We start from the raw sequence: 13,781 nt of genomic DNA on the forward strand, positions 1-13,781 counted from the left end.
CAAGTGAAACCTCACCATATGAAGTTCGATGTGCTGAGTGACTGCATCGCTGCCTGCAGGTGCCCTGGCTCGCCCGACAACGCGCATGATACGACATCTAAGTCCAATTCTCGCTATTCCAGGAGAACATACGAGCAGTCAAAGACTGGAGCGGTGAACTGAGCAAGGAAGTGGAGCGTGGCATCTTAAAAAACGCCGCCTATCTTTCCTCGAGAAGCTCGATAGCTAAGAAGCAAGTCACCTGGCAAGCACCTTCATTTAATGTCACGCTCTGGCAAATCTTGCTGAAGGTAGGTTGAATACACTCCTGTGTTTTGTCAGATATTCTGCGAGTTGAGTCTGATACTGTTGCCTGATCAGCCCTGTTGTCGGAGTTCGCTGGGTCCAATGAAGTTGACCAGCGTTGTTCGAAAATCATCGAAATGACAAACACCTATATGATGATCTCAGACTCGATCAAAGAGAGAGAGATCTCCTACTGGTCGATCTTTCCTTCTACACTCGATTCGGCCAAGCGTGAAGAGCCACCTTTTCACGGTCTTCCTCTTCCGACATTAGCGGAAGCCTGTTGCTCGTACATGCCTGCCAAACGGAGTCCCTTGCTAACGGACTGCAATCAACTTGAACACCTTGGGGTTGTCTCAGAGCCGCTGCAGAAGGCACCTGTGGCTTGTTCTCCGGCTGTATGCCTGGACGATGCTTCTAGCGCTGCTAGTCCTCCGAACATCAAATTCGACACGAGCACCGTGGCCAACGAGCCGTTCTTGTTTCCACACAGAGCTTTAAGCTCAAAGCAGGACCTGGTTGCGTCTGGCGTTAGGGATAGTGAGTGCCTGCCCGCCGATCACCTCATTAGTGTCGCGCATCAAGAGCCTGGAATAGCCACCAGCAACAACGATGCTGAAGTCCCACTGCCGAAAGTCGAAGTACCATGGGATTATAGCTCCGTTGTGACATTCAATGATAGCTTTAGAAGCGCAGAGGAGACGAAAGATACCACCAGTGCTCTCACCTGGTCCATACCTGAAGTTTATCAAGTGGGATGTGCAACGCATTCGAGGGATATCAGCCACGATGAACTGGCATATCCCGCACCTTGTGTGTCCAGCGCAACAGCCCATTTATGCAATGATGAGCTGAGTGGTACTTTCGACCAGCTGATTTCAATGCCGGATCACTCTCCAGATGACAGTTTTCAGTCCAGCCATGACGGGTGGTCGGACATTCCAAGTCCATTAGCTGGAGTCTGTCCTGGCAAAACAGGCTATCCTGACATGCTTCCGGTCCCGGAGAGACAAATGACAAGTCAGGCACCAACCTACTATCAGCCTCTTCCAACATACTCTTATCAACACCAGGACTCGTCTACCTTTGCTCCTTCACATCATCCGCTCCCCCCTCCATTCCAGCCGCAGTTATCCCCAGCCAACGGACATGTAGCGGTTGGGATAGGAGGCGCACTCAGAGAATCCACGATGCGCGGATCCGATGCCAAGAACAAGCTCTTGATCAAGTACAAGCAGCAAGGCTTTTCGTACAAGACCATCAAGGAGGTTTGCAACTTCGCCGAGGCCGAATCCACCCTTCGTGGCAGATATCGGACTTTGACCAAACCCAAGCACTCCCGAGTGAGAAAGCCGCAATGGCAAGATAGAGATGTAAAGTTCATTGATCCCCACCCCCCTCCCTATTGTTGGTTGCGTGATTCAACTGTGAGCATAATCCCATATATCGACCTTGAGTTTCTTACGTCCGTTCCTGTTGCAGATTCAACTTCTTTGTGAAGCGGTGACTCGGTTGGGACACGGCCGACAGGTGTCGCAGTGCCCGTACCTCTTCGATTACCAGTCTCGAAATCCCACCCTTGCTCAGCCGCCGAAGGTATCCTGGAAACAGGTGGCGCTCTATATATATGAGAACGGAGGCTCATACCTCTTTGGGAATGCGACGTGCAAGAAGAAATGGTGTGAGGTGCATGATGTGAAGTGTTGAGTGAGAATAGAAGAAAGGAAGGTTGCCGTTGCCCGGCGGAAGATGATAGATGGCCCGGCTGACTGACTGACCGGCTGGTTTATTGACATTTCCGGTTCGTTCTTTCCCGGCAGGAACATCGGGAAATTATTTCCTGTCTTTCAGTCTGTCTGTTCGCCTTGCTCTGAATGACTGGATTGGAAATAGAAGAGGGGGGAGGGGTCTCAAGTGTAGAACTACGATGTAGAAATCGCTTGCGTGGGCGGTACGGGGCCATCTATACAGCCAATTTAGCAGTCAATCTACTCTTATATACTACAGTCCCTTTCCGAAAATAAACCAATGGTATTATATCTCTATCACGTAAGAGTAGGTATGACACAAAAGTTTACTCCGTAGATATGTGCAGATTCACTGATGCATATGTGACTCATCTAACCAAGCTAGCATAATGCTTCACACCTTATAGCTGCGAAACCTCCGGCAGATTCAACTGCGGAAAGCCAATCGTCGAAAGTACGTTGCTCAATGACTGCGGATTGCGGCGCAACTCGGTCCATTCGGCCTCAGCCTTGACCATGAGGGTTCCGGCCAGGATGGTGCCGTTCAGGGCGACCACTCCAGCCTCGGCGACATCCGCACTGGCGCCAGGTTCAACTGGGACGTGTGCGCTTTCCCTTCTCCGGGGGCAGATGATCATCGAGGACTCGGTCATGGCGAGATTATAGCTGACGGCGGCGGGGCCGGTCGTCTCTTGGACGCGGCGATTGCTGTTGCTGCTGTTTGTGGCAGCTGCTGCAGCTGCAGCTACCGCAGCCCTGTACAGAGAAAGATATGTTGCGAAGAGGGTCTCGCTCGAGGGGTTTGGCGGCAAGGGGAGCGCGAAGTGGGCAAAGGGAACTCGATCCGACCGCCGATAGCCACCAGACCCGCCGGTGGCTGCCGGTTGCGCGGTGGCGGCGACAATATCTATCAGAGGCCGCCAGTCGTCCGAGTGCTCCTGTTGTTGCTCCTGCTGGGCCATCGCTTCCACGGGAAGGAACTGCAGGTGCCTGTGCGGTTGACTCGCGCCACTCTCGTCGCCCGAGTTAAAAAAGGCGAACAGCTTCCTGCCGCGCGCGGAGGACGGAGCCTCTGCTTCGGCCCATGCTTTGACACAGGCGTAGGCGGCTGCGAGGTCTTCCTTCTCCAGAAGATCCGTCTGGGCTTTCCAGGCTTTGGTGGCGATGATGAAGTGGTTGGGAATCACGGGAAATTTGTTGAGGACCAAGAAATGGGTCGGGTTTTCGCGGGGGATCTGAGCTATTAGAAGCTCCGGTGACGGGTTCTCGAAGGGATCGAACTTCGGTCCGCTAGGGTTGGCGTTTTCGTTCTTCGGGGTACTCGTCGGCTTCTTTGCGAGAGCTGGACAGTAACGAAGTTGATACTAGGGCAAGATTGAGTGAAGGCGTCAGCAAAGCTTGCGCGTAGCCCAGGGATTGATGGCACAAGGACATGATTTACCGGTACCCCCGAAGCATGGAGTGTCACGAGCTGGGTTGGAGAAAAGAGGAGATGGCCAGCATCTTTGGCGGTTGTGAATCGTCGACTGACCAGAGCCGGAAGACTCTCCGAAAGACCCAGTTGCATAATGTCGAATGTGTGGTGTCGGATGCTGTGTTGCAGCTGCTGCAGTCCTGGCGGAGTGCGGAGTTGGAGAATGGCAATGACGACTTCCTCCAGCGCGGCGGGATGAGGCAAGAATGCGGGGCAGGAACGGCTAGCCGAAAGGAGATATTTGGATGCAGGCACGGAAATTCAGATTGCGTCCGGTATACAATTATCTACAAGCATGATGCATTGATATAGAACAGAAAAGACTGTAATCTGCTTTCAGAGACTGTCATTTCCATCTACCATGTGGTTGCAAACCTAATTTACCTCCAGCATATCTAGCAATCTCCAATCTACAAAGATCGACCACGTGCTCATATTTCGAAGTATGATAAAAAGACACAGGAAAGACAACTCATAAATCATGAGCGCCATAGCTTGAGTTGCATGTGGGGAATGAATAGAGTCTACACATGTCTAGGTGTCGGCGTGTGTGGCCTGGTAACGCCGGGTCACGTGACACCGGAAAGAGAAAACACCACGTAGCGATAGCCAGTTCCTCTTCCACACCAATCAACACAATTTGAATGGCCTCAGCCTTCCAGCCCTTGTAGCGTATCTTCCGATAGTAGGCATATCAAACACATTTTATGCAGTGTGGTTATGTGTCGTGGTGAGTACTAGCCACAATATATAAAAAGTGCGGAGAGCACGATCTCGCTGCATAAATCTTGGGCGCTCTTGTACATGACAGCTCGATCAATGACAAGGGTGCTATTTAGTACACAAACTCTCGAAGCCACACAGAAGACAGTTCTCCAATCCTATATTTCCGAGTCTGTTTAGAGCACTAGATAAATCTAAAGCCCTAACCAGTTCACGGTCCAGCACATATACAATGTCACTTGCATCCCTTCTTTCGACACACCTAGTAAGTATTCCCATGCTTCAACGATATGTCATGTCCTGACTCTATCATCATCAACTCAGATGATGCTGTGATATCTCACCCATCGTAGAGTCCAGACTACCTTGAATGCTTCCAGAACATGGTCTGGAGCTGTTCTCGTAACCTATAATAACCTATACTCAAACCTCAGCAACGGCCCCAACCAGTCACTGTATCAACCACGACTCTACGTGTTAATATGTCCAAGAATCCAGAAACGGGATGCAGAAGGAACTTAACGCTCTAGCAATGCATCAAGTCATGTACATACTGTACGTCGTATGTGAAAAGGAATGATCACCTTATGATCTACGATTGGAACTTCACACACATATTGTGTATAGTACAGTACATACAGTACATACAGTAGGCAATGCAGGTCCAATCCGGCGCGGCCGAACCAAGAATTTGGAATTGGCTCAGCCAGCCTCTTCCCACCCCGTCGACTGCACTTAACCCCAACAAGTATGGCTCGTGCATCCTTGCTCCATTTTCCCTATCGGCGCGGCCGGGGCGTTCCCACTTGCCAGTCATTTATTCTTCCCATCCCAGAGCACGTTTACCGGGGATTAAGCCTAACCCCCCGGGTGCCCGCCCTCTCCCGCGTCTGGTTGTTGATAGTCAGTTAGCTCCCTCTTTGGCCATGTGTCACTCACACTAGACTCGGGATTTCTTACACTTGGAACTGTGGAGAGTCGACCGGTGTCGCTGATCGCGATCTTGGTGATAAGTGGGACCCCATGAACTCCATCATGTTTTCGTCACCATAGTTAGGTAACCAGATGATCCCCGAGGATCTACCTCGATCACTCAAAGAGTGCAGTAGTGAGTGGACATACTTAACTCTTTCGTGTGCTCATGTACAGGACTTGCAGGTATCTGCACCCAGCAGCAGCAGCCAATCAGTTAAAAATTGGCAAGGCATAAAAAGAATGTATGGTTCGGCATCTGCCGTTGCATAGAGCAAAGCACTTACGTCCTTTGCAGTCTCAAAATGGGCGGTTGTGGCAGGGGTGCGGTGAGTTCAGCCACGTCTTCAGCAACCGGAGTGACGTGGTGTCAATCAGTCAGTCAGTCTGGAGCGTTGTTTGTGTGTGGATGAGGCTCTTTGTATGACTTTGAATGCTAATGTATCATTGTTCTGAGCCCGCTGCCCCTCCCTCGGCTTCGTTTTGAGAAACAATGCTTTGACCCACGAGTATAGCCCCCTTCAATGGAGACTTTCAAAATTGGTCACGAGATAAAGAGGGTCTGGACAGTTTTGCTTCAGTGGGACGGATTTTCGGCCGTAGTTGAGGTTTGTTCTCCTGTTGAATTATTCCACTAGTTTCCCGTACGGGTTCCTCATCTGATGCCTAGTACAGCACAATCATGATGGTTTAGTGCCTCTCAGGACTACTAAAGTATGGCAAAGATGGCGCGAAAGTCCAACTCTCTTGCCCAAGCGAACCATGATTATGGGATCAAGCCTTTACTTTGTCAACACCATGCACGATCAATCCCAACCACAGCAAGGAACCTGGCCCCCGTCCTTGTTGCAATCCACGGAGATGATGCAGATTTGTTGATCCTTGTTCACCAATCCGTCCCCATCATCCTACCAGAAAGGGGGAGGGGGGTCCCAGGTAGGTAATTATTTTCGGGATCCCGATCGTTGAGTGTTATCAAGTGTACGGTAAGAGAAATAATGCTGATTGATTTGTTCTTCTGCATCGCTTCCCTCAATCTCCCATTCGCCGGACGAACATTCTGCTGTGACCCTCCTCGTAAACTTGATTGGCCTCTCCTCCTCCCCAGTCTAAAAGACCTCGTGGCATTGACAGCTGCGTGGCTTGAAACGGATGGGAGAGGGCCACCCAGCCAGTCGGTCATGATTTCCTACTAGCATCGGAATGGGGCCAAAGGCTTTTGCGGCAGACAAGAAGGGGAAACTCGGCCCCGGGGAAATAGGACCCCCAGCAAAACTCAACGCGAGGGATGAATTTCTTTCGGCCGGTGGGTGCCATAGGTTATGTACTCCATACTCCATAGTGTACCTGACATCGGTTCATACTTTATTCAACGAGCCGAGCAGTCCAAGGGTCGTAAGTTACTTACAGTACTAGTCGCTCATGCGCTGGGTCCCATAATTTCCAGATGTACTGAGTCAAACACATCAGTGCCCACAGATCCATTGTGGCAAACACGGACAAACCCACCCTGCTACACTCCAGTCTTCACCCCCAGACCCCAGACTTCTTTTCTCTCTCTCCTGATCTTCAACCCCCGATGCTGGTACATGTAGTACCCACCAGGATAAGAATCCTGATAACTTTGTCCTTACCTCACGGAGTAAAGTTTTGGTAGAACATGATTCGCTTGTGTCCAGTCAATCCCTACCTACACCTTTGTCTCTCCATGCTTGGGAGGTATATTGCTTTTTATTTCTCCTCTCTAATCGAGGAGAAGAATGAAAGACGATCATGCATGATGTCATGAACACATCTAGAAGATTGCGTGTGGTATACCATGATAGAAAAAACGAGTCCTCAGGACAAGCTCTAATTGTCCCATCCATCACATGGTTGAGGGTCTAGTCTACTCGGTACCTAGGGCCCAGTAGTCTTCACTGGGCATCCATTATTGACATCCGGCCCTAGCGCCAACCACTGTTCGACGGTCCACGGTGCAGTGGGCGCCTATCAAAAGAAGACCTACACCTACGGACCTTCGGGACCGAGACCCAAGTCCCTGAATCTAGACTCGGTGATGACCAACATACCCATAACACAAAGATCATCCCGCCAATCTTCCCTTCGTGACCCGCGAAAGTTCGCTACTACATAGTAGGTAAATTCAGAATCATACCCTTCTCAGGGTCTTCGCCAAGGAGCGAGCACACAGCCAGTACGATTATGAGTTAGGAGTGGTCCTCGCTTCGAGGTTCACCCATAGTCCACCATCTGTTATCGAACCATCATCAAGGCGATTTAGTTAACTCACGTCAACTGGTATCTTGGCCCTCAAGCCAAAACAAGAACAAGCTAACCTTGAAGACACTGATTGATACCAGATTTGGGGCAATGATTCTGAATCCCGCGCTCTTTTTAGTCTTCTAAATTAGGGTTAGTGCGTTGAGTCTCGGGGATGCCGAACAACAAAACCCAGAGATACGGACGAACGTATTTCTGACGTCCACCATAGGGGAGGGGGGGAAGGAGGGGGGCCCGGACCGCAGATCCTTCATGCTCTGCCTTTTCTTGTTATCACGATCACGACGAGTATAGTATAATCACTACCTCTCTTGGGGATCCGCGAGTTCAGAATTTGTTGAGTTTAGTACTAGTTTCCGGGAGTTTCAACTCCAAAGCTCCCAGCAGTTCAAGCGGGTAGAGAGAGAGAGAGAGCCAGAGAGAGGGGAAGACAGGATGGTGTGGGGCGGGGGGGGGGGGGCGGATATGGGTGGTTCGGGTTCCACAGGGCAGGATTTCTTAGTGCAATACCTCCGGGTGACACCGCTGGCCTCATGGTGTAAAATACATGCCGTCACTAAGGTTAAGACTTAAGAGACAAAACAGACTAGAGAGGGTCCAGCCAAGTGGTGTGGCAGTGTGGCAGTAGTGGCATCTGCTTTCTCTCAGTAACTTGACTTAGCCTCGCTCTCTCGCTCTTCCTTTCTCCGAGAATCTCTCCTCTCGCGAGATCTCGGCTATCCACAATCGGAGTTCGCCAGACTCGTGGTCTGTAGACTAAACTACACTATACACAAGTCTTAGACGCAAAGGAGAAAATGGGTCCCTGTTCCACGCTCCGTTATCCACCTTATTCCCAGCGGTCTAGCCCGCCACATGGTTCCTGTGCTTTGTTGAGTACTCCGTACACTGCTCGACTAACTGAATCTAGAGCCGTAGCATTAGCACCACCTCATCACTTATGGTTTCACATCTCTTCTTCCCTTATCTCAACAACCAAGCCACACAGATACACACGGCGAACCGCACCAGAGCTTGGCGATGGTGTACTGTACAGGCCATACGGTAACGTTAATACATTTATGCCCGGTATTAGACAATACATGGTACCATGCATACGCTGCATCATGCGTCTAGTATGCATGCATGACCTTGTGCTTGTATAGCTCCTGCTCCCCTGACTACTCCCACACCAGAAGGGATTGGATCTCCATAGTACATACAGTACATATGGTATTTACAGTATTGTGTAGTTCTTCTGCAAAGAGTAAGTTGGTGGGCGGGGGCTGGGAATGTCACTCCGAACCCTAACCATGGTTCGAGTCGATTCTCGCATCAGATCAGGGAGTCGTATCCATGGAACTATGCCCTATACTGGACATCAATAAAGTGATACTGGACCTGTGATTCCACAGAATGGTTGCACTTCGCTCCACTGAACACAATGCACTTACAGTTATCCATACACTATACGGACATTGTGCGGAGCATACACACCTTGATTTAGAAAAGGAAAATCGCGTAAAGGCCGGAGGAGATGTACAGTACACCAACTAACGAATGTGATACACCAACCTCGTATCTTGGGACTCGAAACCCTCGAAAACAGTGTTGGGGCGAGACAGATGAACGGCAGGTATCGCCATTACCAGTTAAATGATTCAAAGGGGAGGGATCGGCCCCTAGTAGTCACTGACACCATCTAGATCTCCGGTGCGAGCGCACCGGGCTCAGTCTGGAGGATGCAGCCCAGAGCCAAGTGTTCGTACCTGTATTAGCGCGTGGACTATGAGCTCCGCAGGTGGCTGTGGGGGGGGGAGGGTCGATGATGGGCTTTGGTCGGGAGTCGAAGCGAAGCTTGAGCTTTGTTCGTTGTCTGTCCTTGCCACGGAAGAAAGCATTGGACATTGGCGCTTCTAGAGGACATTGAGCCCTAAACCCCGAGTGGAATGGCCTTGCACGGCTTCTGCGCTGATGATGGTCTGATGTCCTACTTTAAGGGAGTCAAATCGGCATACCAGAGCCCATGGGAGAAGCGCGACCGAACACGCAAAGGAGAATTCCATGATGTAGTTTATAGCTAATTAAGCCCAATTCCCAGGTTGTACTGTGCACCTCGAGGAGTGATACACTCTTCCTGCAAAGGGCGAGCAAGCAAGGGGAGGCTAATCATGGTTCCTACAATGATCAGCATTTCATCCCATCTGGAAAGTATGTCGTCACCTCGCTTTTGCACAAGGAAAGCCTGGTTATACCCAGCACAGTACCACGATCTACGGAGGCAATCCAATCTTGCCCTGCAGAGGGAAACAGAAACGCAATGCACAGAAAATGACACAAGAAACCAACCCGGGGCAATAGGAGACCGACAATCGAGGGACGGTTGTCCGTACTCCCCTCCCCCACTTCCTAGTACAGTGGAGACTTTGCTAGCTTCAGAGTAACATGCATCCGCATCGTTGGTTCTCACCTGGAGGAGGAAGGGGACTTTTGTACCACGATAGGAAGAAAAATCAACCTATGGACGGTGCGGTAGCGCCTTTTTTCGACGGGCCAGGATTTTAGACTTTCTATTGCTTTCCCACTTTTCTTTACCTGGCTTCCCAAATGGCTGGATGAGAGGTTATACTGACAGCTTGTCCTGAGCCCTTTCCTCCTTGGAAGCCCTACGAGATGTGATGCGTGGCAACGATTGCATGGCAAGACATGCGCTGGGGTTACACGGACTGCGATGCGGGCAAAGTGATACAGTACTGATAAGTACAGTACAATGACATTATATGGATGCGTGCAACATCGAACTCCCAGTACCGCATTCTCTCCGCTTACTTTTCTTATTCTTGAAAGGAGGAGGCAATATACGGCATTTCGAATGCTATACGTAGGGAGAGGTTCAAGGAAAACTTGGTTGATGTCTTGCACAAGAAGAAACAAGAGCATACCTTATCACTATCCGTAGACTGGATGACCACGGGACACCTTGTTGATTAGGCCGCTTTCTATATTCGGTAAGATAAACAGCTGCCCGCCGCGGTGGTCGATCTGCCAATTACAGGTTTGCTCAAGCGTTGGGGGGGGGGGAAGTTACCTGATTATAAGTCAGGGACTCGGTCTGTGCATGATGTGCAGGACCAATACCTACTTAAGGTACAGTACCTAGTAACTTAACCTCTGTCACGGCAAGACAAGTCAATAGAGCAATTGATCGATCGGACCGCACGCAGGCAATTCAAAGCCCGTGGTCACCGACAGGACCCCGCGAGGGCAAAGAAACGACCCAAAAGGGAAAAAAAAGGTCCAGATGCATGCCTTGGTTGGTGGGACCGCGCGGAGTCCCAACTTGGAGGGACGATCGTCGGACAAGCTGCAGGAATTCAGGCGATGTCAACGCAAGCCCAGACACACAGTGCGTGTATTGGTACTCCATACAGCTAGGTAGCTACCTCTGTATTCTGGAGACCGACCAACCGTGCAACTACCATCAATTTAATTCTGAGACATTCGAGATCGAAATCCATCCGAATTATTTTAGGAGCTTTGGAAAGGACGCAATATGGACTCGTGGAGGCAATGGAAATCCTGCGAGCAAGATACGGTCGATACGGGGCAGCGCGATACCCGCTAGATTAAGGTGGAGAGAGGGTCTCGGAGTCTTGTCTGGGTGACGGAATCTCATGCAGGGGCAGGATCATGTGATATTATTGTTGTTTGGCATCTTACCCAGAACAGGATCTATAGGCGAGTCCTTTGAGCAACCCTAAAGGAAGGCAGCTGGAACTTCTGTAAGAACCGGGCCGGGTACCTTGACTCTACCAGGCATCCAATGGAGATAACTGGGGTTGTTCGGACATAAGGTAAGTAATTCCGCCAGGGAAGAGGTGCGGGTGAGACGAAGGGCAGTAGTCATTGAGGAGATTAGCTCATACTGTAGGAAGTGTGCATGCAAAATTGAAGCCCGATCTTCGCCCCGCTTGAGTCCTGACACTTGACAGGTATAGCACGGATCTTGTCCATGATCCGACGGCGACAACAGCTACCTGAATCAGTCCGTGCTAGACTGCTAATGGTCTCATGAGCAACTGTCTCTAGACTATTTGCCTCTGATCTCTTTTGGGAATGATGTGGTACCAATCAGATTGTCTCATGAGCGAATGCAGGTGGTCCCCTATGATCCCACTAGCTGTCAATCCTAATTACTAACCGACGCATTTTCATATAGAACAATCTAATGTAGATTAACTCAACCCAGTAGTGTACTGCACTAGTAGGCTTAATCAATCCTCCAGAATAGTAATCGACTGGGAGTGGTGATAGGCCAATTGCTCCGCTGGGGAGCCCCCTAACTAGCGGTAGGCTCCGGGCCTTCCGAGCAGGGAACACTATGATCCCGGGGGGCAGCCTTTAGGCTGCCTTAGCAGCAAAGATGGTGGAGCTTCTTTCGCACTCCAATTTATGAGCCTTGAGCCTATGAGTAAGTCTAGTCAGTCAGTGATTAGTAAAAACTGGAGTGATGGTCGGGGAATCGGGGTAGTCCGTTTGGTTGTTAAGGGGAACGTGGGGCAAGCTTGATCGATGGACATCACGGCCCACTAACACAGCAGACTTTGGTTGAGCAGCTGTCAAAATACCACCCAGAAGTTTATATGGCGACCCTCTTTTTAATCTATCCCTATCGATAGATCCGAAAACGCAATTAAGCGATCGTCCGTGAGTGAATGTGCCTCTCCCACCCGCAAATTGATCCAATAATCGAGCCGCGTGAGTGTGACAAATCATCTGCCATGAAAAGGCGAAAGCGAGAGAGCTCCAAGTTCTTGCAGTTTGCAATTTGTCTGGCCAAAAGCCCCCGAGTCGCAGAGAGCTTAGCGATCCCATCTGCGCTTCTCAGCGACCAGACCATTGGCAACATGCTTGTCAGAGATACCAAAATTAGCCCATGCACCTAAGAAAGAATTTTCAGCACTGTGACGTTTCACGTCAGTTTCAAGAGCTGCACGCCCGATGTTCTGGAAGCCTTCTTTGCGCGAGCTGACTGGCGATTCGCAGTACTATGTAAATGTCAGGGGTCAGCATCCCAGCGCTTGGATAGATGAAGTTCCGACGGAGTATGCGGATCTGCGGATGTTGTCAACGCGCTGGGGGCCCCAACACAAAGCAAAGAAGCATAACAAAGCCCCCGGGAAAGAACAAGCTGCTAGTCTAGTCTCTGTGAGTCTGTCTCGTTCAATAGTGCTATCTTTAGCCCGGACTTGGTAACACCAACTAACTAGTAGGAGCTAGCCTTGCGGCGCTCTGGCGCTTGTTTTTTTTTTTTTTTTCCTCTCTCTCATATCACACTAATTGGTTGTCGGGTCGAATTCCGCCCATCATTAATAATCCTGGATCCCTGCAGAGTGCAGCCTTTTCTCCCCCTAATTTACCACAATATTGGCAGTCGTATTTGGATACCGTGACCGTAATTGGGGGCCAAAATTCACAATATACTCTGGGATCGATATCGGTCGCCATGATACCGATGGGTATGTCCGGGTCCTTGTCTGCCATAGTGGAACTGAAGATAATTGAGGTTAAGGAATGAGGTTGTATGAGGCACTGTCGAATCGGGTGCCGAATTCGGCGATACTGTGGTTATCGCCACAGAACATGAGAATAGGCTGTCACGTTTTTTTTATATTTCTTGGATATGTCTCAGTTGCAGAATAGCAGTTATTTGGAGTTTGTCCCGGCCAAGTTCTGGAGCGGGGTGGAGGAAAGAGGATCCATGCGACACGATAATGTTGGTCACCTCGTATGCAACCAGCGACCGATAAGCGTGAGGTTGTTTACCAGCAACTCGCGCTTGTATAACCCTTCGCTTGAATAGATTTCGTCATAAAAGGCATATACAGTACGTTACTTGCGAGTTTCATGCACGAATTGAGAACCTGGGAATGGTACAGCTTCGCATTGTGGCGATCAATGGTATGACAAGCTACCCCTAACATTCTTCAAACAATGGCGACCTAGACTCTGGAGGTTGCATACAGCCTTGGTTGATGAAACAGATGGAAAGCAGGCTCAAATGGCCATCTTCCTTTTCCGGATTCGAGATAAATCCCGAGCTAGAGATGTGTGCCTGTACCTAGCAGGGAAAGGAATGATGATCTAATCAGGGAGCCGCAGACAGATCATCTCAAATCATAGGCATCTATTTCTACCTGAGACACCCAGCCCTCTTGGTGAGAACGCATATTGATTGTAATATCAAAACCTCATCATAAATAAACCATGGGGTCATATTGTCCAAACAAAGAAAGAAAGCTGCTAAGCTCTTTACG

The 13,781-nt window shown here is 50.0% G+C and overlaps 3 protein-coding genes across 3 annotated transcripts; 1 reads left to right on the plus strand and 2 right to left on the minus strand.

Moving 5' to 3' along the window:
* Window positions 1–422: 422 nt before the first annotated feature.
* Window positions 423–1,784, plus strand: BO95DRAFT_463847 (uncharacterized protein; the record flags this gene model as incomplete). Its single annotated transcript, XM_025589013.1, has 1 exon — window positions 423–1,784. One exon carries the CDS (start codon window positions 423–425, stop codon window positions 1,782–1,784), a length of 1,362 nt encoding a protein of 453 aa, XP_025442087.1.
* Window positions 1,785–1,844: 60 nt separating this feature from the next.
* On the minus strand, window positions 1,845–2,238 carry BO95DRAFT_135545 (uncharacterized protein). The gene has a single exon (XM_025580544.1). It carries the CDS (start codon window positions 2,109–2,111, stop codon window positions 1,905–1,907), a length of 207 nt encoding a protein of 68 aa, XP_025442088.1. The 5' UTR covers window positions 2,112–2,238; the 3' UTR covers window positions 1,845–1,904.
* A 61-nt stretch (window positions 2,239–2,299) lies between these two features.
* BO95DRAFT_413987 (putative bis(5'-nucleosyl)-tetraphosphatase) lies at window positions 2,300–3,684 on the minus strand. Its single transcript, XM_025584300.1, has 2 exons — window positions 3,475–3,684; window positions 2,300–3,397 (listed from the first exon to the last, which is right to left on the minus strand). The coding sequence occupies exons 1-2, from the start codon at window positions 3,598–3,600 to the stop codon at window positions 2,435–2,437; spliced, it is 1,089 nt and encodes a 362-aa protein (XP_025442089.1). The 5' UTR covers window positions 3,601–3,684; the 3' UTR covers window positions 2,300–2,434.
* Between the last annotated feature and the right edge of the window lie 10,097 nt (window positions 3,685–13,781).

Source organism: Aspergillus brunneoviolaceus, assembly GCF_003184695.1.
Source record: "Aspergillus brunneoviolaceus CBS 621.78 unplaced genomic scaffold BO95scaffold_35, whole genome shotgun sequence".
NCBI lineage: Eukaryota > Fungi > Ascomycota > Eurotiomycetes > Eurotiales > Aspergillaceae > Aspergillus > Aspergillus brunneoviolaceus.